Source organism: Phaseolus vulgaris, chromosome 3, assembly GCF_000499845.2.
Source record: "Phaseolus vulgaris cultivar G19833 chromosome 3, P. vulgaris v2.0, whole genome shotgun sequence".
In the NCBI taxonomy this organism is placed as follows: Eukaryota; Viridiplantae; Streptophyta; class Magnoliopsida; order Fabales; family Fabaceae; genus Phaseolus; species Phaseolus vulgaris.
Genome location: NC_023757.2, coordinates 39,253,360 through 39,280,145, shown reverse-complemented (window position 1 = coordinate 39,280,145; position 26,786 = coordinate 39,253,360). Strand labels below are relative to the sequence as shown.

At 32.1% G+C, this 26,786-nt stretch overlaps 3 protein-coding genes and 1 long non-coding RNA gene across 6 annotated transcripts; 3 read left to right on the top strand and 1 right to left on the bottom strand.

Moving 5' to 3' along the window:
- Positions 1 to 1,727: 1,727 nt before the first annotated feature.
- LOC137807588 (bifunctional purple acid phosphatase 26-like) lies at positions 1,728 to 6,082 on the top strand. Its single transcript, XM_068608303.1, is given in 9 exon segments — positions 1,728 to 1,842; positions 3,812 to 4,045; positions 4,179 to 4,379; positions 4,477 to 4,588; positions 4,664 to 4,890; positions 4,993 to 5,131; positions 5,258 to 5,478; positions 5,613 to 5,734; positions 5,811 to 6,082. Coding segments are annotated over 8 exon segments (1,362 nt in total). The 5' UTR covers positions 1,728 to 1,842; positions 3,812 to 3,871; the 3' UTR covers positions 5,977 to 6,082.
- A 2,073-nt stretch (positions 6,083 to 8,155) lies between these two features.
- Positions 8,156 to 15,012, top strand: LOC137807587 (bifunctional purple acid phosphatase 26-like). Of its 3 annotated transcripts, none has more exons than XM_068608300.1 (10): positions 8,156 to 8,379; positions 8,820 to 9,048; positions 9,182 to 9,382; positions 9,589 to 9,700; positions 9,876 to 10,102; positions 10,723 to 10,861; positions 12,657 to 12,877; positions 12,975 to 13,096; positions 13,268 to 13,429; positions 14,771 to 15,012. In XM_068608300.1, the coding sequence occupies exons 2-10, from the start codon at positions 8,863 to 8,865 to the stop codon at positions 14,841 to 14,843; spliced, it is 1,443 nt and encodes a 480-aa protein (XP_068464401.1). In that variant the 5' UTR covers positions 8,156 to 8,379; positions 8,820 to 8,862; the 3' UTR covers positions 14,844 to 15,012. The 3 variants fall into 3 exon arrangements, with proteins under 3 accessions (XP_068464401.1, XP_068464403.1, XP_068464402.1); XM_068608302.1 differs by having other exon boundaries at positions 8,160 to 8,379; positions 14,748 to 15,012; XM_068608301.1 differs by having other exon boundaries at positions 8,377 to 8,561.
- A 1,262-nt stretch (positions 15,013 to 16,274) lies between these two features.
- On the bottom strand, positions 16,275 to 26,485 carry LOC137807584 (synaptotagmin-5-like). The gene is made up of 12 exons (XM_068608299.1): positions 26,210 to 26,485; positions 26,076 to 26,121; positions 25,868 to 25,988; positions 24,943 to 25,064; positions 24,333 to 24,434; positions 23,776 to 23,850; positions 21,955 to 22,034; positions 21,391 to 21,541; positions 21,066 to 21,296; positions 19,529 to 19,825; positions 19,341 to 19,454; positions 16,275 to 16,544 (listed from the first exon to the last, which is right to left on the bottom strand). Exons 1-12 carry the CDS (start codon positions 26,422 to 26,424, stop codon positions 16,398 to 16,400), a joined length of 1,701 nt encoding a protein of 566 aa, XP_068464400.1. The 5' UTR covers positions 26,425 to 26,485; the 3' UTR covers positions 16,275 to 16,397.
- LOC137807586 (uncharacterized) lies at positions 25,987 to 26,440 on the top strand. The gene is made up of 2 exons (XR_011080558.1): positions 25,987 to 26,121; positions 26,210 to 26,440. It is a non-coding gene; the product is annotated as an uncharacterized lncRNA (long non-coding RNA).
- Positions 26,486 to 26,786: the final 301 nt, after the last annotated feature.

Below are 26,786 nucleotides of genomic sequence, written 5' to 3'. Positions count from 1 at the left end.
TTTATTTTAGTTTCTTTTCTTCATTAGACTCAACTAAGGGTTAAAATTAATAAAAAATATAATTTAGTTTCTTTATATTTTTTAATTTCTAATATTAACGAAAAACGATTTTTAAATGACAAGAGTTGTCTCTAAAATTATAAACATTTTTTAAGCGCTCATTCAAAATATAAAATCAAATTTCTATAAATAAATCATTCAATTCTTCTATGAACATGCTTTTAGGAATAATTTTTTGAAAACATATTAATAAAAAATATAATTTAGTTTCTTTATATTTTTTAATTTCTAATATTAACGAAAAACGATTTTTAAATGACAATAATTGTCTCTAAGATTATAAACATTTTTTAAGCGCTCATTCAAAATATAAAATCAAATTTCTATAAATAAATCATTCAATTCTTCTATATTTTTAAATTTTATGCTTTAAAATTCTAATTTTAGTAAATATTTTATTTTAAATAAAGTAAAAAGATGAGTATCACTTCATTAAAACCATAAAAATATTTAAATAATTTATTTAAAACAACTAAAACAAGAGAAAAGAATAAGTTTTATCTTGTTAAAATGTATAAACATGTATTTTAGTTTCAAAATTAATTTTAAAAATAGTATAAGTGCAATTTCTCCAAACCTATAATATTATTGACATACAACTCAATAGGATAGCAAACCAAAACCACACATTTACTAGAACAAAATTGTTAAGAAATGGGTGGTATGTTTTTTAATCATTTTTAAACCTTTGACGTCTTATTTTTATCATTTGGAATAGAATTTTCAATAATATTACCCTTTTATTTTTGTTATTTAAAATGTATTAGTTTAATTTAATTAATGTTAGAAATTGATAAATATTTTTACATAAATTATTGATTGGAAAGTTAGATATATAAATAAGTAGCGAAAAAAAATATGGAGAAGAGACAAATTACACATAAGTATGAGAATGCAAAAGAAGAAGTTAACACATGAGTTGATGACTCTAAATACACCACACACATACACATTGTCTTTTGTCCGCATCCCATTGGTTTCCTTAAAGCAGATGATTCCTTTCCATTCAAATTGTAAGTTAGGAAATGTGCACAAAATTCTCTAAGGCCTAAATAAGTACCAAACACACAACCAAATCAAAATTTTCACAACCATATATATATATATAATCATTCGTAAGATAAACTTTGTTTTCATTTCATCCTCAAATATATTCTCTAATTCAAACACATCCTAAAAAAATATTTAAAATTTAAATTTATTTTCTAATACAAACATACTTAAAAACATTTAAAAGTAAAAAAAATCAGTCAATTTGGTTAGCATGATAGTAATTTTAAACTCAAACACCATGATAGTGTTTTTTTTTAAAAGATTAATATATAAATATGAAAAGTATTACAATCTGGTGTGATATTTGATTAATCACCTTACCAGACTAGATAAAAAAAAAAAAAACTATTTTGGCCCTTTATAGCCCATCAAATTAGCACCAAACCATGTAAGAGAATCTTAATTTGAAGAAATTTAAAAAAAATATCATTGAATTGATTTGGACAGAAACAGTGATTTGAATCATGTGGGAAATTAAAAATGATTAAAGGACAAAAATAATAACAGAGTAGTATTGTCTTTGTTGGGTGTGGAGCAACGAGATGAGGACATTGTGGCTCCAAATGAGAGTTGGGTGTGGGACAGTGTGGAGCAAGCAGATTAGGACATTGTGGCTCCAAATGCACCAACCACTTCATCCTTCCTTATAAATCAATGCATGTTTTTCTTCTGTTATCATCGTTTGGCTTCTTCAGTCTTCTCTTCTCAGCACACGCTTCATTAGCCAAGGCAAGTCAACCCTCTCTCTCTCTCTCTCTGTTCTTTTATATTACTCACACTTCTTGCTTAAACAATGTCAATTTGTGATTGCCTCTTTCTTATTTTTGTTAAAAGGTTAAGGTTTTTATTTGATTACATAAATCCATACATACATTTTAAATTTAACTTAATTTTATATAACACACTTTTTTTTTTACGTTAAGATTGTGTGATTATATATTTATAAATAATATAATCAATTTAATCAATTTATTAAATTTAAATTTTAAATTACTGATATTATATTAAAAGTGGCTTTAAATTTAATTGAATCTAATAAAATTAAATTTTACACCATTAGTTATAAGTGTTAACAAAAGGGTTGTAACACAGCCACATAAATGAATACACTTTTTTCTCAATTGGTATCCAAATGTCCAAAAAGAAAGATGAAAATAAAGCTCCAAGTTCTAAAAACTAGTAAGTCAAATATTAAAAAAATAAAAACAAAACACTTTTATCGTGATAAACTTTACTAGAAATATATATATATATATATAATATAATGTTTATAATTTAGTTATTAATTATTAATATTTATTAATATATTTTTTATATTGTTATAATAAAATGAATAATTAAAATAATAAATAAAATAAATTTAATTTTGATCTTTAGAGTAAAAATAAACTTACTCTATTTAAAAATCTGATCGGATAGAAATGATCTTTAACTCTTTAGCTACAACGTGGCGCGATCAGATTTTAAAATAAATGAAGATTGGAAGAGAAAATTAAGAGAAAAATAAAAAAAAAAGAATACCATGAAAAAAAATAACCAATAAATTTGGTTACACTGGAAAAAGTAATTTATTATATTAGCAAAAATAAGTTATGTTTTCAAATTTTTTTGTAAGTTTTTAGTTAGTTGTTTTTGTTATGATAGGTTCTTTCAAACAAGTTAAAAGTTCACTAATATCTAATATATGTGGATTGTTTTTATTTTTTATGTTTTGAGTTAAACTCAAATTGAATTAATCATGATACACATTTAACATTTTCTTTCTTTCTAAGATTGTGTTCGACATCATATATCTCAGAGTTACACTGCTGCTCGAGTATCCAACAATCATTTATTATTATATAAAAAAATATTAATTAAAAGTAAAAAAAAAATATAAATATGAAGGATTAGAACAAATACATATACATGAACAGGAACAAAAAACCTAGAATTAATCATGATAAATTAGAAACCTAGAATTAATTATGATAAATTAAGTGAAAACGATTTAATTTTTACTAGAAAAAAAGTATGAATCTACATTCCATTGAATGCTCAAAATAAATCGGTCTTCCAATCTATTTTGTTATCTTCTAAAAAGCAAAATGGGTGTTGGAGAAGAAGGGTGACAGAAAAAAGCAAACATGATAACTTCTAAAAGTTTAAGACAAAAAATATACAATTACAAAGGTGAATTAAAATAGTTTCAGAATTTATTTTAAAATCATTCTAACCGATAAACCCCTCTTTTCAATTAGGTTTTATTTTCAACTTTTAAAAAATAAGTAAGTAGAAAATTATAACCACTCCAAGCGGAACTAAGTTTTCTAAACAATTTTTTAGGATATTTTAGACTAAAACTTAAGAAACGTGATAAGTAATAAAGGTGTATGAAGACTAAAACTAAAGTTTATTTTTCCTTTTCTTTTTCATACACGAAATTATTTCTAAATTTGTAAACAAATCATTGGTTTAATCTTGTTAAAATTATAAACCTGGGAATTCAAGTAATCAGTAATTACACTGATTTCACCATACATCAGAGGGGTGTTGTTGACAGTAAAGAACGTGTGATGGATGGTTATGGGTGGGAACATTGGAATAACATGAGAAGAGTTTTACCTTGAAACATGTGATTTGGAAGTGAATTAGTTGAGTGAAATACTTAGAGTATGCTTGAATGACATTCATTGGGATTCTTGATTCTTGAATGCAGATAATTAGGACTCTGCAAGCTGATTAAAGGCAGCATTCTAGTCTCTGGAAATATACAGGGATGCAGACCATGTTGCTTAAGTTTGTTCTTGCTTCCTTTGTCTTGTTGAGTTCTATCAGAGATGGGAGTGCAGGGATGACTAGCTCTTTCGTTAGGACAAAGTGGCCATCAGAGGACATGCCCGTGGATCATGAAGTATTTGCAATTCCAAAGGGTTACAATGCACCTCAACAAGTAACTCTTTCAAAGATAACAAGGCCTATTTTTCTTATCTATAAGCTGATGAGGATCCTAATTTGGACATGTGAAGCAGTTTCAAATTCTAAAGCTATTCCTTTTATTCAGTGATTGATTAATTCCACTGCAGGTGCACATCACGCAAGGTGATTATGATGGGAAAGCAGTGATCATCTCATGGGTGACCCCAGATGAAGCAGGACCTAGCCATGTACAGTATGGCACATCAAAGAGTAACCTTCAAACTAGTAAAGAAGGCACAGTTGCAAACTACACCTTCTATAACTACAAGTCTGGCTACATTCATCACTGTCTTATTGAAGGCCTTACGGTAATATTGTTGATCCAATTATCATCACTCGCCTTATATTTGCAGTGTCAAAACTAGAATGTGCTCATTTGGTTAATTCAACCATTTCCCATTTCAGCATAATACTAAATACTACTATAGAATTGGAAGTGGTGATTCTGCTCGAGATTTTTGGTTCCAAACACCTCCCACAATTGGCCCAGATACTCCCTACAAATTTGGGATCATTGGTAAGTTGTCTGTTTCTTCACATGCATATATATATTATTTTGAAGTTTGTGGCTCTCATAAATGAAAAATTGCAGGTGATTTGGGGCAAACGTTTAATTCACTTTCAACCCTTGAGCATTATTTGGAGAGTGGAGGACAGGCCGTGTTATATGTCGGAGATCTTTCTTATTCTGATGAGCATGAGTTCGAAGATGTTGGTTTACGGTGGGATACATGGGGGCGATTTGCAGAAAAAAGTGCAGCATATCAGCCATGGTTTTGGAATGTAGGAAATCACGAAGTAGAGTTTATGCCTGAAGTGGTAACTCCTAAAAAATTTTATTACAAAATTTGTTGCAAAACTATGTTTATGTTGATGTTGAGACGTGAACTAGTTTTGTGTTGCTCTTGTTGAAAATGTCAGGGAGAAATAGTTCCTTTCAAGAACTATCTTTAATGATATACTACTCCCTATTTGGCCTCCAACAGCAGCAGCCCCCTCTGGTATGCAGTGAGGCGTGCATCTGCTCATATAATTGTGCTATCCAGCTATTCTGCATTTGGTAACTACTACCACTACTAACCAATCTTCTCCTCTTTATCTACTTGTTAATATATATATCAATTCCTTAATTAGCTGCATTGTTTCATGGTATTGTTTCCTAATAGCGATCTTAATTTGTCAACAGTGAGGTACTCGCCTCAATACATATGGCTTAAAGAAGAGCTGGCAAGGGTTGATAGAGAGAAAACGCCTTGGCTTTTTGTGATCGTGCACAAGCCACTCTACAGCAGTAATGTAGCTCACTATATGGAGGGTGAAGCCATGCGATCAGTTTTCGAGAGCTGGTTCGTCCAATACAAAGTTGATGCCGTCTTTGCAGGACATGTCCATGCTTATGAAAGATCAGTATGCTTTTCTTCTCTTTCTGCTCATTTCTTTTGCTCCCACCCTTTACACCACAATATATACGTTATCTTCCTATGCTATGGTATCAATAACTCTATGATACACTGTGTTGAAATTTTATGTTTTGCTTTCAGTATCGCTACTCCAACATAGACTACAACATAACAGGAGGTAGAAGGTATCCCGTACCAGACACATCAGCACCTATATACGTAACAATCGGAGACGGAGGAAATCTAGAAGGTCTTGCCTCAAGGTAAAGTAAACAAATCATTAACATTTGTTTGTGTGATGCATACTTTAATAGTTTGTGACTATGGTTGGTGGTGCAGTTATTTGGACCCACAGCCAGAATATTCTGCTTTTAGAGAAGCAAGCTATGGACACGCGACACTGGAGATTAAAAATAGGACTCATGCAGTCTACAACTGGTATCGCAATGATGACGGCAAGAGAGTACCAGCTGACTCTTTGGTTTTGCTTAACCAGTATTGGTAGGTTCATTCCACCTTTTCTTTTGGCACACCTATCAAAGTGCCAGCCAAAAATATGATGAATTGCATGTTGTCATTACATTTGCACAAATAGTGAGACACAAATTTTAGACATTCTTTGTTCCACATGCATCTTATGGCCTACAATTTTCTCCTCAAATTAACATCTGTCTGGTGGAGGCTAATCATGACAAGTATAAAAAACATCACAAGCCAAATAACTCTAACTAATCATCATTCAGTCACTTGCCAAATAGAGTTAAAACGGGTTGATGCATGGAACCCAGCCTTTTTTTTAGCTTTTCTTGCATAACATAATTATATAAAAAAATGATAAATTTATTATTATTTCTAATTTCTAATTTAGTATATAAACCCATGAAATATGCATATATAGATTTTTTGTCCTTGAAAGGAAAATTGAAAGACGGTGGAATTGTGGTACATGCAGGGGAAGCAGTGAAGGAAAACAGAGTGCGTGTTATTGATGAAGTTGGCAATTGAATAGGAATAAGTATAGAAAAATAAAAATAGGCCTTTGTAGTGTGCGAAACAAAGCTTGTTAGAAATGGTTACGTGTGAACTTGGCTTGTTTGCTTCAATGATTGTATTCTACAAAAGCCACTATTAAATAAACGCGCTTTTAGCATGAGAAAAAAAAATCGTCACCAAGATATTATTATCTGTTCATATCTATTAATAATTTTTAAGCGTGAATTATATTCATAGAATAATTTCAATTTTAACTTTTATTCTCCATCTATTTCTGATTATTCGAATTCATTTCTTGTTTTACCTTATTCATACTTTTATTAATTAATTATCCTTTTATTAATATGATATTGAATTTCTGTAACTCGCTAGAAGATTAGTTTCAAAATCAAAAAATTCATGGAGTCAATTAATTCAATTTAAGAAATGAATATTGAATTTACGTAGTCCAGTTAATAACATATGAGAACAATAATATAGTCAGTGCTAAAAAATATATTAGTTTTTTTAGCTATATATTTGACGTATCAAGTTATTTATAAGTATTCAACGTGCAACTTCTAGAATTTAACGTGGATCTTTATTTTGACTATCTTATAAAAATAATAATTTAATATAACTATAATAATTAAAAAAAAAGTTAATATTTATTACAAGTAAATAAATAAAAAACCGGATAAGTGAGTCCATGGACCTTATTCTCAACCTTACATAAGCTGTACAAGGTCATTTATTTACGAAAAATTTATTATCTTTTAAGACAAATAATTCATATTAAAGAAGTTTTAGAATTGTGTGAAATAAGTGAATTTATCCAGTTGAGGCATGATTGATTGAGAAAGGATGATCTTACAAGAAACGTTAGTTAGAAAGAAAAAAATACATATTTTATTAGAATAAATATTTTAAATTATCCTAATAAAGCCTTTTCTATAAAATATTTATGATGTATTTAAATAAAACTTCTAAAGAATAAAAATCTCCCATAGACAAAACTAATTTGGAAGAGGCGCATATTAGACATTTTAAAGTTTAATTTTATTTTTTTAAATATTTTTTGGAAATATTTATCTGAAATGACACATTTTATTTTCAAGGAAAAGTTACAATTTAGTTGTCGTTTATATTTTATCTGTAGTTAGTCAAATATTTAATTTTAAAACTTTTATTTAATTTACTTTTTACATTTTAATCGATTTACTATTTTTACAAAAAATTAAATGAATACGTGAGATTTAGAGTTCTATCGAATTAAAATTAACGATAATAACAAAATGATTACTTTTTTATAAAAGTTAAAGATCAAATCACAAAAAGAAAAAAAAAAGCAAAACTCGTATAAAAAAATCAAATTATAATTTTAATTATGTATTATTTAACTTATATATTATTATTATTATTATTTATTTATTTAAAAAATGTAAAGATAGAAGGAATATCTCCGTTCCGCCTGGTGAATAGTAATTTTATTTATACACAGTGAATTTATTATTTTTATAATAAACATTTGAGAAAACAATGATAACAATTTTCTTACAATAAGAAAGGCAAATATAATTTAACATCTCTTTTTCATATAAAACTAGCTAATAAATCTATTATAATATAATAATAACAATAATAATAATAATAATTAAAATGTATTTTACTAAGTGATATATTATATATAAAACAAGTAATTATATAAAAAAAACTGAGTTGGGAAACAATTATTAGAGAGAACAAGAAATTAAAGTGAAATGATTGAGAGTTATGGGAAGAGAAGAGAAGCAGGTGGAGTAGTTATCGTGCACCATCCCTGTCCATTCCTTCCCTTCCAATTCACTCTTTCATCAATTATTCACTTCTCCACTCTTCTTCCTCTCCTTCCCTTCCCTTCCCTTCGCTCTCTTCTCTGCAGATACTTCATTTCAAGGTAAACATCTCTCTCTCTCTCTCTCATTCACCATAATATCATACATCACTCGCTTGTTTTATGATTGGATTCGCTTCATTTTCACGAACCTACCGCTGTTCAAAATTTAAACGGAAATTTCGAAAACCTTGTGCAAGACTAACTTCGCCTGTTTTATGATTTGATTGACATTTCAACGCAAGGTGTTCGCTTACGTTAAAATTGATTGCTCGTTTAGATCCGAGACTCAGTAGATTCAAGTAGAGGTCAACGCTAATCAGAGAGCCTTTTCAATAGTAAAAAACTGTGAAAATAAATAAATGAATCAGCATAAGGGATAATTGGAACAGGATAGTTGAGATTTACTTTGAAATAAGTTATTTCAATGCAGATTACTTCAAAATATATGTAGAGTAATGTGTGCAAAGTATGAGTGACAATCGTTGGATTCTTGGATGCAGATGGTTATGACTCTGTAGGCAGAGAAAGACAATCGTCGTGCCCATGGAAAGAAGAGTGCAGACCATGTTGCTGAAGTTTGTTCTTGCTTCCTTTGTCCTCTTGGTTTCTATTAGAGATGGGAGTGCTGGGATCACTAGCTCCTTCATTCGGTCAGAGTGGCCTGCAGTTGACATCCCCCTTGATCATGAAGCATTTGCAGTTCCGAAGGGTTATAATGCACCTCAACAAGTAAGTCATACAAGAATAACAAGGCTGATTTTATTATATATTCGCTAATAGTATTTAGTGAAATTCTGATGAGGATCTAACGTTTTCCCTTTTATTCAATTAAACTCTACTGTATTGACTAATTCCACTGTAGGTGCACATCACGCAAGGTGACTACGATGGAAAAGCAGTAATCATCTCATGGGTGACCCCAGATGAACCAGGGCCCAACCATGTACAATACGGCACATCAGAGAGTAAATTTCAAACCAGTTTAGAAGGCACAGTTACAAACTATACTTTTTATGAATACAAGTCGGGATACATTCATCATTGTGTTATTGAAGGCCTTGAGGTAATTGTTGATCAAATTACCAGACTAGAATTATCATCACTGGCATTTTACTTGAAATGTCAAAAGTAAAATCAATTCAAAACTGAAGTCTAACGCATAATATACAATATGTTCTCTTTTTCAATTAATCTCGTGCTTGTTAATTCTCATCTTATTGTGTGTAGAATGTGTTCATTTAATTAAAATCAGTGATATCCCCATTTCAGTACAAGACTAAATACTACTACAGAATCGGAAGCGGTGATTCTTCTCGAGAGTTTTGGTTCGAAACACCTCCTAAAGTTGACCCGGATGCTTCCTACAAATTTGGGATAATTGGTAAGTTGTCTGCTTTCACACGTTCGTTCTTCTAGAAAATAGTTTTCTGTATCCTCAATTGTAGTTTCTTTCTATTTTTATTTCGCAAAATGTCTATCAGGATGTCCTTTTTCTATAGATTTCCCGTAAGTTTTAATTTGGCTCTCATAAATGAATCATTGCATAAATATTGCAGGCGATTTGGGCCAAACGTTTAATTCTCTTTCCACCCTTGAGCATTATATACAGAGTGGAGCGGAGACTGTCTTATTTGTTGGAGATCTTTGTTACGCTGATAGGTACGAGTACAATGATGTTGGTTTACGGTGGGATACATGGGGCCGATTTGTTGAAAGGAGTACAGCATATCATCCCTGGATATGGGCTGCCGGAAATCACGAAATAGATTACATGCCTTACATGGTAATGTACTAACCTGAGTCTGTCATGTGGCTTAGTTGTTCTTGTTGAACTGAATTAATAGAATGAAATGAACTAATTATTACGGGCCAATAACATAATAAACCACCATCATGGTTTCAGCTTTCCCTTTCTTTTTTTGGAATTGAAAAGTATAAGAAACATGTTTATTTTTATTCTTCTTAACTTTGTGTGCGCTGGTTTGTTCCTTTTCGTGAATTATGCATGATCATCTGCAAAATATGACTTAGCTGACTCTCAGGTCCATCAAACTATTTGGTGCGAACTAGATATCTTCTTTGATATGCCATCTTATTATTTCTACAGTTTTGGAGCAACATCTTTTATATGCCATCAAACACTAGATTATTTTGTGTAGCTCTTAAGATATCCCAAACTTCAAGTGGCAAACAACTACTTGTTTTGTACATAATAAGATATTTCTTATGTATTTGTGAATGGTTGGCACAAGAACAGATGCTGAAGTAAATATTCATGAGATTTGTTGTAACACTTCACTTTAAGATCCCAATATTCTCCCGTTGCTTATGTTGGAAACTTCATACACTTTGCATTCAGTGTTAACTTGGCTCCAATGTTCTTATACAAATATGCTTTGCCAGGGAGAAGTTGTTCCTTTCAAAAACTTTCTTTACCGATATACTACTCCCTATTTGGCCTCCAATAGCAGCAACCCCCTCTGGTATGCAGTGAGGCGTGCGTCTGCTCATATAATTGTGTTATCCAGCTATTCGCCATTTGGTAACTAATCTCCTCTTTATCTACTTATTCATATTCCTTACATGTTGATTTGTTTCAATTCAATTTTGTTCAGGTTACAACAGGTGTAACCGTGTGTGTATATATACACACACAAATAAAAGAACTATCTTTAATCTATGATAGTAAAATATGAAATGGCTATCTTTTTTTTATATTTTACCTAAAAGATAAACCTGTCTGAAAGATAAACTAAAAATTATGAAAGATAAGCTACAATAGAAATTGAAAGATAATTTTTCTATCCTAAATATAATTGTATTTATTTACAACATTACCTCAAGTTGATATCAATCATTCCCAATTGGCTTCCCAAGGAAGTACTCTAGTTATCCCAACCAACTCCATTTCAAAAAGCGTCTCCTTCAAAGCATGTTTTCTATCTAATCATCACTTACAATGATCACATAGTCTACATAAACTGGGAGAAGAGGGAATTTGTCATTTGGGGAATACTATACAAAAAGGTATGATCACCTTGACTTTGTCTATAACTTAGGGATGTCATAGCCTTGGCTAATCTTACAAATCATGCCTAGAGAGACTGGTTGAAACCGTACAAAGCCTTCTTGAGCGTAGTGACCTTGTCCTTTCCACCATAAATCAAATATGGGAGAAAAACTTCCTTTTCTAAGTCTCCGTGTAGGAAAGAACATTTTTAACATCAAATTGCTGCAAATCCCAGCAAAAATGGGCAGCTGGGGCAAGAGTTATTCTCATAGTATTTATCTTTGCTACTGGTAGAAATATCTCTTTATAGTCAATTCCACAGGCTCATGTGTACGTCTTTTCAACCAATCTCACTTAGTATGGATATAACATCCCTTTAGATCTACTTCATACTGTTCATACTATATACCACCTACATCTATTTGCCTTGTCTTTTTGGGTTGTCAACAATCTCCTAGTTTGAGCTTCTCTCCAATCCCATCATGTTATCATTCATGGCTTGACCCCACTTCTCATTTTCAGAGCATCTTGGACTAAAGTAGGAGTTTTGATTGCATCAATAGCTGCAATAAAATTCTGATACTTATGAATTACGGGCACATATGTAGAATAGTATGTTGTTGTGACCTGCATTCTTTGGATACGATATTTGTTTGACACTCATCAACTGTGTCACACTTTTTTCTTTTTCAGCACAGATACCTCTTCAATATATCTTTGGATCTTTTCGATGCAGTTTGAACTGTGATTTAAGAAAGTATAAGTCGTAACTGTTCTTGACTAAAGAAAACAACTTATATTATAAATAATACGAGGTCATATATAAAACGGTGTTACTGTGTCCTATATCTTAGATATTAACAATGTCCGAGTGTTATATTTGGTGTTCGTGTTGGAATTAGTGCTTCATAGTTCAAGAGAGACATTTTTTTTCGTGTTTGTCTCTCTTCGTTTCATTGTACTGATAAAAGAAAAAAAATGAAAACAAATAATATTCCAAAGACAAGTAATGCCCAGTTGGAATATGGTACCAATATAAGCAACCAACATTTGATTTTTCCAGACAGGAAAAGGGAAAAAAAGAAAAGGCTTTGACTTCTTTACATTAGGACTCTGGTGCCAGTTTGTTAGGAATGGTGGAGAGCAGCATTCTGAAGTTTCCAGGTCTTAAGAATGTTAGATGTTGTTACTTAGAGCTGTACTATTGCGGTTGAAAAGTCACTACCATTATGTATGCTTGTTACCAAATTTTGTTGTGTTTGGTCTTTTGGAAATTTTCTATGCTTTCTTTTATGGTATTCTATGTAATAGTGATCTTTCATTACAGTAAAATATACCCCTCAATACATGTGGCTTCAAGAAGAGCTGAAGCGGGTTGATAGGGAGAAGACTCCTTGGCTCATTGTGCTCATGCACGTGCCACTCTACAACAGTAATGGAGCTCACTATATGGAGGGTGAAAGCATGCGATCAGTATTTGAGAGCTGGTTCATCAAATACAAAGTTGACGTGATCTTTGCTGGACATGTCCATGCTTATGAAAGATCAGTATGTTTTTCACTTTCTACTCATTTGTTTTGGTCCTCTCACTTTCAGTCATCTAATGTCGGAGTGGATTTTTATAATTTTTCTGTCATGCTTTCAGTATCGTTTCTCCAACATAGACTACAACATAACAAACGGTAACAGGTATCCCTTACCTGACAAATCAGCACCTGTTTATATAACAGTCGGAGATGGTGGAAATCAAGAGGGACTTGCTTCAAAGTAAATTAAACAAACTATATCTAATATCGTATTTTTTACCATTGTTATCTTGGGTTTCTATTTAATCCTTTATGAATAAGATTCAATTTTCGTTAGAGGTTATGATCCGGAGTTACCGTTTGTCAAATATGTCTTGTCATATAAGTTTTAATTCTATCCTTGGTCGTGCAGGTTTTTGGATCCACAGCCTGAATATTCTGCATTTCGTGAAGCAAGCTATGGACACTCTACCTTGGAGATAAAAAATAGGACTCATGCTATCTACCACTGGAACCGCAATGATGATGGCAAGAAAGTACCAACAGACTCTTTCGTATTGCATAACCAGTATTGGTAGGTTCACTCCACCTTTTTTTGTCAGCTATCAAGTGGGTGGGGAAATATGTGATTATCTTGCTGTTGTGAGGAATTGAAAGTTGTAATTGCATTGCATTTGAACAAATGGCGAGACACAAAAAGTAGACATTCTCCGCCACATGCATTTTATTCAAGATGATAATGGTAGAAGTTTAATATCGTTATGGCCTGCATTCCAATAGTAATTTTGAGGGTTGGTTTGTGTGGTGTTTTCTTCTTAATGGTACAAAGAAACTTGCTTAAGTGAACCCCACGAAGTTCAAAACTTATTTTGGTTGACAAGAATCACAAGATATGCAATACATACAACTTAGCAGAGTGATATTGAGAAAAACTGGACTTTTACCTAGACTAGAGATAAATTCTGAATGGAGTACATGATTGGGTTAACAACTTTTACCTTTCAGTTTTGTAAAATTAAGTCTAAATTTAAGATATTATCAGAGTTTATCTTTAATTCATTAAAAGAGTCTCTTTTATACTATTTATGTATCAAACGCAATTGTGTTAGGAGTGAGAGAGTATATTGAGAAAAATTCAAGTCGCATAAGATTATAGATAGAAACTTGAGAAGAGTATATAAGAGTAAACCTCATATTCTATATTACCGAGTAGACTTCTGTAAAATCATGTAATCTCCTGCTGATTAGTCTTAAGCTGCCTAGAGGTCTTCGCTCTTTTGTGACATCTCGGTCTCATCTTGGGTCCAGGAGAGGCGAATTAGTGTTCAAGAGTACAATCAATGCAATAATAAATATACAATAATATTAGTAGTGAATACTTTGGAGTAGTGGTCTATTTATATTATTTTAAATGAGCTTATCTCATTTTTAATCTAGGTTTAGTTATTGTTTAAACATGATTGGTTTTCAATACTTATTTTTGTTTGATTGATTATGCAAACACTGTATATGGTTGCGGTTGGTACTTCTCGATAGTTTCGTGTGTTCTTATTTTATTAGATCTTTTAATATTACGCATAAACCTTCTGGGTTTATTAATTGTGTAGTACATGTTCTATATATCATGTGCAAAATATGCATCACATTTAATGGGTCATGCATTCGATATTTGGAGAATCATTTCTTTTAAAGCTCCGACAAAAAAGGTTGTTCCTAAATTAAGGTAAAAATATTGATTTTTAAACTTTTTCTAATCACTTTTAATGAGATAAAACGGTAACCTGATTAAAGAGTAGCTTTCATTCTGATTCTTTGAAGAGATATTTAAATCAATGATGTAATTGCTTGTTATGATTCATCTGACGCACATTCAACGAATAATTGCAACCCAGTTGAGTTCTGGTAATGCATGCAGGGGAAGCAATCGGAGAAGAAGAAAACTGAAACATTTTCTATTGACAGTTATGGATGAAATTGCTGACATGTAATTCGGAACTTTGAAGCAGTGTGCCCCTTGGGAGTGGGCAAAATGAAAGACCATGGAAATGTTATATGTATTTGGCCTTTATGTACTCTAAAGAGTATTTAATGAACTTGCTTTTAGCAGAAGGAAAAATATGAGATATTATCCGCATATTGTTATGCTTCCGTTTCAAAGCGTTGTGTTATGTCAGGTCAACATTTTTTTCTTATATAACAAAAGAAAATCACATAATTTATATTTTGAGCCACAAAAATTAATTAACCTTTTTTGGAAGAAATTATTTTTAACTATCTTAAAACACTGTCTTTCTAATTTCAATGGACAGTTACATTATGATATCGTTATACTCTCATTTCTTATATTCTCACTCGAAACTTAATCTTATATTCCCAATAAAATGGGGGTTTCTCATATTAAGGTTCAATTCCTTTGTCTAGTTCTTTCTGTTTCTGATGTATATATAAACAAAAACTTACATTATTTGGTCGATTTTTCATTCTATTCAAACTTATGAAATTGAGTAAGGATAGAGATCCAAAAGTTTTTGAAAATATATTTTCAGTAAAAAAAATTACGAATTTGGTTCAGGGACAGAACAAATTGAATTCATTTTATTATTATAAATTATCTGGTCCATTTTTTACTTTATGCTTTTTTATTCATCGTGTTTTTCATTAGTAGTGCTCTATTACAAGTCAGATTTTGGTTTTTTGTAATTTGTCGGTTAATTCCAGAATCGATAAACTCATGGAACTAAATAATTTAGTTCGTAAAATATTGTATATCAAATCCTCATAATCTGATAACCTATGGTAAGTTGAACATGAGGACATTTTCTTAATTTGTATTTCATACTAATGGAAATTCGTTTATGTAAAAAAATTTAAAGAAAGAAAAAATGGTGGTGTTGATTGGGAAAAAAAAGGAAAATTGTTGTTAGGGACTAAAATATAAAAAAAAAAAAAAAGTCCTTTAGAAACTAATATTTTAGGTATTGAGACCAAAGCATAAATACAGTTCAAATTTAAAAATAGAGCACAATGACATTTATATCAAGCCACGTATTTGCCATGACATTAAATAATATTTGACACGAGAAACCAGAACATAATTATGTTCTGTATAAAGCTAAGAATAAACTTTGGGTGAGCAGTAAAATGTAAAGATTATATCTGAACCTTTTATATATAATTTTAATACAATAAAAGTAATAAAAATGGCTCAAATATTTCTTTTTCAGATAATAGTCATCGAGCATGGAATTAACATTTTTTACCATATTCATATTTACTTAGTGCAATTAATGCTACTTCAATAACATCTAACTATGCTAGATAATTTATTTCGAGCAAGGCAGATGATAAAAGCAACAAAAACTAACAACTACGCAACCACAGGCTGTTGATTTTACATTTGAATACTAATAAATGACGGGTGATGGAAAATAATATGATAGAAAAATTCGTATATCCTTATTGTGTTTGACAAGTATATACATTTCCGAAGTATAAACTACAATTAAGATACGATACAAGATGTGCGAAGGTGGATGGAAAATTTAGGCATCACGGAAAATTGGTTGCGGCATCCACTTGAGATGCAAATTCAAATACCCAGATTTGCCACCATCTAGCTCAAAACGTTCTCTGTACTCTCCTTCCAGTATTACCCTAGTAAGCGTCAATATGCACCTCCCCATATAATCCTGCACCATTCCGGACGGAAACAACAAACCATCAGAACTGAACGATCCAATACACTTTAACTTTAACCTCTACCCTATTTCTTTCTTATACAAATTACATTTATTTTTAAAACTTTCACAAACTGACACAATTTCAACCATCTATAAAATCCCTTAAAGTGAGAAGATTAGTAGACTGAGAAAATGGAATTTTAATTTTTTTTCTAGATTGGGAGATTGAGACGCCAATTAGATATGAATAAACATATGAGAAAGTATAACACTGTTTCTAACCCAAAACCTTAAATCTTAGCCTTGTGTTTTTTTTTCTTTTATGCACTACTCAACTTTCTCATTTCTCCTCAATATAACATTTTCAACTTATATTTAGATTTTTAATAATATTTTCAACTCTTACTTGATTAGTATTTCCTAACCGTTACCTCAATCTAATTCTTTATGATACACTTCATGGACTTTTAGTCAATAGTTTGCCGTTACTTTATGATGAATTAAAATTGAGCTTCATACAAGTTTTGACTCTATACAGTATCCTATTTTTTAAACCTTACAGAACGTCTTATTTTCAAAAACGGCTTGTTCGGTGGACAAAAGAAGAAAATAGGTTGAGATAGGAAAAAGAATGAATAATAATAATAATAAGCCTGCAAACTATAGTGCACACCAGAAAACCTAGAACATAAAAATTACCCTCGTAGAAAAGTGGTGGAATTTACAGGGAGGCCAGTGAAGATAGTGATACTGGGTGCTAGTGTAAACAGCGATAGTGTCAGTGTCAATGTCGTGGTAACGACAACCGTGATGAGGTAAGAGTTATAGTAGTCACAACATGTATTATGACAATAAAGGTGGTGGCAAAAATATCATGATGAGATTGTTAGTAATCATAATGGGTAGAAGTTACAGCAATATTAGTTATAACAGTGATACTAAAAACAATAATATTGATTTGATAGTAGTGATGACATTAAATGAAATTGTTCAATATACACAAGTCATATTTCAAGGATTGAGGTGGAAGATCTCCCAATATGCCCACCGGAACAGACCTAAATGTAAGTCTCTCCTTTAACTAGTGTGTAAAGGGTCTTTGGTTTGTTTTGGAGGAGAATAATATCCGAATTAATCAAAATTAATTAGATGGTTTCAATTTAAATGCGAAAAAACTTTCTAACAAGTCTCAATCAAACCAACACGATTGAAGAATTGTTTGATTCAGGAATTCAAACGGATCAAAACTAATTTATTAGATCCAATTTTCAGTAGTTAAATAATGAAAAAAAGTAAAGTAAATTGAGAAAATATATTTAATCCTACAAAAATAAGCAAAAAATTATTTTATCCATCTAATTAAATTGAAGTAACATAACATATCCTAATGTCACACCACAGGTTTCGCGCTTTGCAAAAGTCTGTGAGTAGTAGTACGAGGTTTTCCCCTTGCATATATGCACAAAAATCTGTTCTTCTAACTCCAACACAACCAACCAGTCACCAGGGCTGAACTTATTAGTGTGCGGTAATTATTATTATTGTTGTTATTTTGACATTGCTTACCTTTATTCAAAGATATGAAACTATAACTTCTTTTGTCGATAAATCTTGTGTTACTTTAACGGTTTTTTAAATTTATATATAAGTACCTGATAATTTCAATTTTTTACTGCATTAGAATAAATATTATACATTTATAAAAAAAAAGTGAGATTTATCATATTTAGAAGTATAAAATTACCAAGGTTAGTTTCATGATTATATTAAAAATAATTATTTCAGTGGTTAATAACTTTACAAAGTGTTCTATTAAAAGTTAAACTTAATAGCACCTCCAATGGGGTTACCTGTATTTATTTTTAAAGGCAGGCAACTTATAGATATCATTGGAGTAAATGACACCTTGAAGTTTTTATAAAAGTTACTTAGATAAGAAATAAGCAAGGTCGCTTAACTATTCTAAAAAAAAAAAAGTAAAGTGAAATAGGGATTTTTGAGAGGAGATAAATGAGACCTAGTAAAGCTAAGTTAAAAACTCAAATTAGATTCTACTACTGAAGTAATTAACCATAAATATACGATCCACTAAAGAATTAAGAACCTATTGAATTCTTATATTAGATAGATCTTCTACAGTATCATATTTACAAAAGGAGAGGTTTGTGTAAATTTAAAATATAGCAAGGATTTTGAAAAACACCCACCGAATAAAGAGGTATGGGTAATTTAATCTTAAATATATTGTCGCTTTAATGATGTTTAATATTATCTCGGTTCCTACGTGTGAGACTCTTTAAATTTATTTATTTCATTTTACAATAAATGCTATAAATTATTTAGAATGGGAGAAGATGTAAATGGTTGAGTGAAAAGTATTAAGTATCATATAATATTTATAGGGGTGTTTCTTTCAAGCCTGCCTATCTAAAATCGCTCAATGACCGAATGTCCTTCCACCCCATTCAATGACTTGATGTCTCTCCATTACCTTTCCTTCCCACCCTCTTTGTCATATGAGCAGTGTTGCTTTTGCTACAACCCAAATCTTTATTTTTGCCCTTACTCATTTCCCACATTATCTAACGTAGAAACGCCCAACAGTTTCATTAATTCAATAGTTGAGGCCCATAAATTGACACATCCATAGACTTCTTCTAACCTCCGTTAAGTTATTTTGTTAACATATAATTGGCACTCCACATAATTTATGTTAAAATTCAATACTAATTCACTTGAAATCATCAAGACAATAAATAAAAGATAATATTAGAAACAAAATTCAACATAAAGCGAATAATTTACCTTTCCAAATGTGTCGTGGTCCCAAACTTCAACAATTAGCATATCATGTAATCCATCCTCTACAACAAAGTCAAATGTTTGATTCCAAACTGGATTCAAGCTGTCATTCACAACCTGAGAAATTAACAAACTTTTAGGCCAAGTTCATAATATGTTGATAATTAATTTAACCACAAAACTGCGAATACCCTGGTTTTATTTTTTGTTTCTGCTTTCTTCAAGGTAAGAACAACAAAAGGATCGGATTTCCCCATGAAATCTGTTGCGGGCAAGTCTTCAGCCGATATTACAGTAACAGAAAGGACTCCTCTAATAATAACCTCCTTTTTCTTCGGGGTAGCTGCATTTTCATTTCCATTAGACTCCATTCCCTTCGTTGCATTTTTAAGAACCTTTTCCAAAGACGTCATTGAGTAGTTGGGAGCAAATGGGTTTGTAAAGCTATTCTCCATGCCATATGGACAGTACAAGAGCTCCAAGTGTACCTAAGCAGAAAGAACAATAATGTAACAAGTCAGATTTAATTGGTTCCTGTAAATTCAATATCTTCTGACAGTGTGAAAACGTAGAAAGCACACAAGTGAAGAATTCCTCTCGATAATTTATATTCAGTGGTAATTATCAGCCCGTTGTGAGGAATTACACCAAAATAAAACAAGAAATTGCAGTACAGAATTTACAAAATTACAATACAGAGATAAGAGACAAGTCAAAGGCAACAGAGAGAGAGAAGTTCACAAAATACATCACGCCCCCAAACCTCTTCCCCCACTACACATATTATTATTAACTGTTCCTATACCGCAAAGGAGACTGAGTCACACTTTTGCTATGCCTAACCGCATTATTATGCCTACTATCCTCCATCTTACAACATATTTCACTTAATCAAGCGAAAGTTTGACCTTGTTCTAAAGTCTCCCAACAAAATTATGATTACAAGTTATGTTCAACTCAAAATAAGCTAATACAAACAGGTTTAACAAAGAAGCAAATATCTTTATTATACCATCCATACAATTGAAAATATGTTCACAATTGTATACAAACTAGGGAATTATTATAAATCCATATTTACTGGTACTTTTGATCCATGAAATTCAAAGCACCTACACTTCAAGAGAGAAGTTGGTTTTGTCAAACATAGGGTTCAAATCAATACCACCTACTGACAACATTGAAGTTTGAACAGTACTTTCAGGAATTAAAATTTAATATTATAGAATGAAAAAAAAAAAAATAACCACTTCTTTTATATCAACAGGGGCATAACGTGAATAAGACCAGCCTAACCTAAAGCCCCTCTTGATGACAAAGCTTGATTGACTTGACACCAGGAACCACACTACCTTTTGAATGATGCACTTGCATTCATCCTATACTTTCGTATATGTGTATGTGCTTTCATGCTTAGACTTTAAATATTTAGTTATATAATAATTTTAGCAAATGACCAATTTGAAACCGTAATTTCAAATAGAAGTGCAAATAGGAGATATATGACAAATAAGTGTTTCAAGTTCAGCTTTATCCAGCTCTAGGTATGCCACTAAAATGATTGCATTTTGCTAACCTATTTTCAGAAAACACAGGATAGCTAAGCATTATTATTGTTAGTGGGGGTTCAAAGGTAAACTCTAAAGTCAACAAAAATATCTCTCCTTAACCAAGAATCTTCAAGCCTTCAACAGTTTCAACATAGCAAGTCATGCATGTATTTCTCACCTGCCCTCTGTTCTTGTTATCCCTTTGGATCTCCAGATCCTTGACCAACTTCAACCAAACATCCTTCACTTTGCCAGGTTGAAGTTCATCAAGTCGTAGCTGAGCACAACCAATCAATTCAGATGACTGTAACCCCTCAGAATCATAAACTTTCACAGTTATGTGTTGAGTGGACACGTCTTCAACAACAAATTCAAAGTGTTCATTCCAAATTGGATTCAAATCATTGTTCTGGAGGGATAAAACAAAATTAGGTATTTCTTCCATAACTGAAATCCAATAACTTCTCTAGGAAGATATAGAGAGGAAAAAGAAACTAACATACAATTGTCTTGCTTTTCTTCATTCTGTCGCGTAGAGGCCGTATGTATACGACAGCATATGGATCTGATTTTCCAATGATATCCTTGTTTGTTAATTCCTTTGCTTGCACAAGCTTTACTTCTAATATACCCACAGGCTTCAACTCCAAATCACTGAACAAGAAAATAAAGCTGTGAGGTTCAAAATAAAAACCTGTTATTTAATCAGCTGAGACCATAGTGAAAGTAGTCCCGTGATCAAAAATTCATTTGAATATTTAGAAATTATCACATAATTTGTTTTGTATCTTATGAAACGGAGTATCTCAGATGGTCTCTCAGTAATTCCTAGTTCTGGTGTAATTTAATTTGGATTAGGAGTAAAGTATTTTGTGGTTGTTGAAGAGAGAACGTTATTAATGTAAATAGGGTCATGGACTTAACGGTTTGTATTGTGAATCATATCCTTCACACCAATGTCAACATAATTTTATTATTCTGAGTATTTTTCTTCCTCCCTCAACATCTAAACCCTCTAATTTTTAACATAAGAACCAGAAGAAGAAAAAAAACTGTGATTGATTTACCTGTAATCTCCAGGCAAGATGGGTACAACTTTTCTCACAGGCCATGTAATAGAATCTTCAACAGCATCACGAATTGCCCCCTGTAATAATTTAAAAGACCTAATCATTATTAAACATCTGAATTTCAGAAACTTAACTAATTCATCTAATTAGAGAGAAAGGGACAAAAGGCATAAAAAAGAAATAGGAACATGTTGGGATCCAATTGAAAGGTATGGGACTTTTGTCCCGCAATGAAAGCATGGGATTCTAATGTGGACACCGTGGAGTTTGTAAGGCATTGGGCTCTCCAACTACAAGAGGGTCTCTCAAAGTTAATACTATTAATTGGTATCAGAACTTTCCACCATGTTTATGTCTATCAAGTTCAAACAAGAGGCGCAAGTGGTGGCATCAATTTGTACGGGCACTGGAGCTGTAAAGCACAGCGGGATGATTAAAATCCAATTGTAGGCGTGAGACTCAATCTCATTGTATGTATAGGATCAGTGCAAGGTTTATAAATCTTAAACTCTCTAACTGCACTGGAGCTGTAAACTGCAGTGGCATAATTAAAATCCAATTGTAAGTTGTAAGGTGTGGCACTTATACTGTATGTATAGGATTAAAGTGCCAGGTTAGTAAATCTTAAACTCTCCAACTACAATGACTAGCCTTTGTGAACTGGTTTTCTCGAGGTTCATATCATAATAAGCTCAGGTGATTATTCTGTTTATGAAAGATTAAATATAGTACATTACAATAATAAATTTTATAAATGATATGAAAGATGGCGCAGTACCAAATATATATAAGCAGCAAAAGTAACAGAGGTACATGTAAACATAGAGGAATGAACACCATAATGATTTTATTTACATTTTCTACATATGAAAGAAAACAATTACATAAAACGCCTCATACGGACAAAATATTGTTTATATAGACACTTAAAAGTTCATTTCAAAAGATTTCACAAACTTAGAATGACAAAAATACCTGACATAGAGTACAAACTTAAAAATAAACTCACATGTTGCAAATATATGCACAAATTCAGTGGTCTAGATTTTCTAACTTAATACTCAAATTGTACAGATAACGTGTTCTAACAATGAAGAGATGAAAAAAGGTTGAAGATGGGAAAATTGATGGAGAGGAATCGGGATGCAATTATAAAAGCTACATGTTTATAATTTAAATTTCACATTCATAATTCAACATCTTTCATAATTTAATTTAACAAGTTAATACAAAAAAAAAAAACCTTTGGAATGTTTTATTAAAAAAAAAGTGAGATGAAAACCTACCTTTATTTCTTCACTAATACTTAGCAGTAATGATATTTGGTGAGTAAAGCTGAACTTCAGTTACAAAAATTGACTTCAGGGCAATAGGCTTTTCTCTAACCAACCAAAGTAAAATGAATGTGAAGTTATGGCCATTTTTTCCAAACAATGGTGAAGAATGAAAAAAATCTTCTATCAAACTTCAATAAATGGTAAATAAATAAAAATTGAATGACACAGTTAAAAAATCTACTGGAGCTGATATAATTAATTCTTTAACGAACATTTACATGCTGTGTATTAGTTTTGTGTCATGGTTTTTATAAATGAAAGGGTAATAAAAAAACATAACATCTACTTAGAAGACAAAAATAATTTAAAGTTACAAGTTTCTGCATCAATACCGAAAAAGCTTTCAAATAACATAGTGTGCTCTGGCGATTAACATGACATATTCATCATCAGAGTCAGAGATATGTTAAGCTAAAGCAAAGAAAGAATCATGAAAAGATACAAATGGGTATCATTAACAGACAATGGGAGTAGTCCAGACCTCAATTGCATCATATAATCCAGGGATTGCTGAAATGTCGCCGCCGATGACTTTAAGAGTAAAATCCAACTTTTTCTGAAATTTAAAATTTTCTGAAATGATTAAATATATTACATGTGGTACCGTTCATGAGGTTTAATTTCTTTACAGAAATATGGCTTGACAAGTGTTACAGGCATGCATAAAGAAATGTGAGAAGGAGGGCATTGCATGTGGCTGTATTAGAGCACATTGAAGAGAGAGATACTACGAGGACAGGAACCATTTCCATAATTAGTAACTGTAACCATCAATTCACCTAATATGCAAGAATAATTAAATACAAATCTAAATCAATCACATTCTATCCATGAGACTAAGCAACTGTTTTAACAATTATTTGTCTAGATCTCGCAAAACATATAACATGTTTGGTTGGTTTAATTAAAAATGACCTTAAGAGAGTGTTTGTCCCCATTATAAGACAAAAAAAAAGAATATATACATTGAAAGTTTGTCCTAATGTAGATGCACTGAGAAGAGTAGGAAATTATCTGATTGAAGAAGAGATATCATACCTTCTGCCTTAAAGAATAGCTAAGAGCTCCAAAACCAGGAAATTCATCAACTAAAGGCTTAAAGATCAACCTAAAAACACCAGTAAATCCAATATTTTTTACCTGAAAAGGGAGTATGAGATCACAAAATCAAGTATATTCTTTCAAAGAATAAACCTCACAAACTTAATGTATATTACTTAAGCAAAAAATTACTGATTTCTAATCAGAAAGCTTTTACTCACAAACATTCCATGCTTTTTTATGCATGCTAATAATAATGCAAAGGATGAAGAGAATTTTTCCTTCACCTAGTCAAATGGTCTTCTATTCTCATAGTTCATATCAATGGGGTGCCACTAATGAAATATAAAAGAACAAGCAAATCCAATATAATATTCAGTTTAGGAGCTAATTGGATAAGATCTCTTGTTAAATTGGAAGAATTCGGGTCTTACAATAATTTTAGTGAAAAGAAAAGGCACAGTTTGGCTTGGAGACTTCAAAGATAAGGACAGGGGGAATATTAATACAATAACCTGAGCAACTGATCCATTTATAGCATCTAACCAGATACTGATAATAACAAGTAACCACACATGCAGTGGCAGTAAAAAGTTGAAAGAGGTACCTGCACTGGTAGTGCAACACCAAGAAGAGTTTTAATATCAAGTATAATACTTGGATTCCCATCCCATTGCATTTCTAGCTCCATTGTAACACCATCCCCTCCATCCTCAATTATAGACACACCTAAAAAAGAACATCAACAAATCAGAAGCTCCAAAGAAATGTATGACGTCAAAAAAATTGAGTAGAGATCCTTAATAAAGTAAAAATGATGGCCTGAAATGAGTAAACAGAAGAAACCACTTGTGTAACTACTTTTGCATAAGCTAGAAGCAAGGGAACAATAAATAACCTCAAGTTTGAACTTGTTAGGATTCTATGCAATTAAAGATACGAGCTTGAAGGCATGCCTCCTGGGCTGGGGCAGCTAAAAATAGGAATGGTAAAATAGAAGCACAATGGAAAGGCTACCATTTCTATTATGCTTGACCAATGGTGGAAATTAGAGAAACCCACTTTAATGTCATAGAAGCAGAGGTAAAAGCTCGTAGGGTTGGTGCAAAAACTGAAATCTAGTTGTCCTATTTTCAAAATATGTTACGCGTGTTATACAAGTATCAAATCATTTATGTGTCTGCTCTTGAACTTTTAGCATAGTTGGTTCACGATAATTCATCTACATTTTTGTTTTACTAAGAAAATATATATTGTATGCGGTCCCATTTCATATCTACGCGGTTTCCACTCCACTCAGCACTGCAAACCAGTTCCCCTACAGTCCAAACCCAGCTAAAGAAATCAAAAAGGGAAATCAAATTAAAGTGAACAAGTCTTAGACTGTTGACAAATCACAAATACTTCTAAGTAAGCACTATCTAAGCTTTTATTCAACGAAAAGGAGGGGAACCAGTCAGATGACAACAGTATCAATTGCACCATAGGAAATGCGGATTGCCAAAAATCCAAAGCAATTGGATCGAACGGACCTGTGAACTGTGGCGCCACAGTACCAAGTGTAAACTTGGAAAACTTGAGAGAAGCCAAAATCACGGGTCTATATTGTTCAAGAATGGGTTCCACCGACGTCTTTATGAGCTCAGAAGCAGCCTAGCAAAACCGACGCATGAACAAAAAAACAAAAAAAAATGAACAACCACCACGAAAGCCACATCTGAAGCATGATCCACGAGCTACCTCATTAACAAAGGGCCAGATCTTGGTGAGATGCGAGTTAAGCCAAGTCAACTGAAAACAATAACACAACAGCGTGAGTCCAAGACCGAATTTGAGACGACGAGTTATAGAAAGTACGTGTTGAGAGAAGAAAGCTCAACTTCTGGCTGGAAGAGAAAACGACCCAGGAAGGGTAGAACTGAGGCGGCAAGATCTTTCTAGAATCTTCGACGGTCATCCTGGCGAAGGCGGCGATGGTGGTGGCGAGCTGGGAGCGCTGGGCGGCCCGAGCATTCTCGCAGCGGACGAAGCCTACTATGATGCCGAGGCCCACCACAATTCCGACCACCACTCCGAAAACGAAGCCCATCGGGAGAGTGTGAAAAGCGTGAGACTCGTGGGCTTGTTGGGTTTAATCAGAATCCGAAGCGTTGATCCTGTGACCTTTTGTCTGATAGTGATAAAAACAAATAAAAATAAATAAAGTTACTGTGGTGATTAGTTGAAGGTGGTTAGAAGGACATGAACGGTTTGATTTGTCTGAAGAAAGAAAGTCAGATGAATATGGAATTACCGCATTGACTTTAACTTTTTTCTTTTCTTATTTAACTTTTTAAGGTGGATTTACTCTTATTCTCTGCCGTCCAACCAATCCAATACCTCATCGCAATTTTGCTTCTTCGGATAAGCTACTTTTCAATTGACTCTGGAAACATTAAAACGGAAATTAAG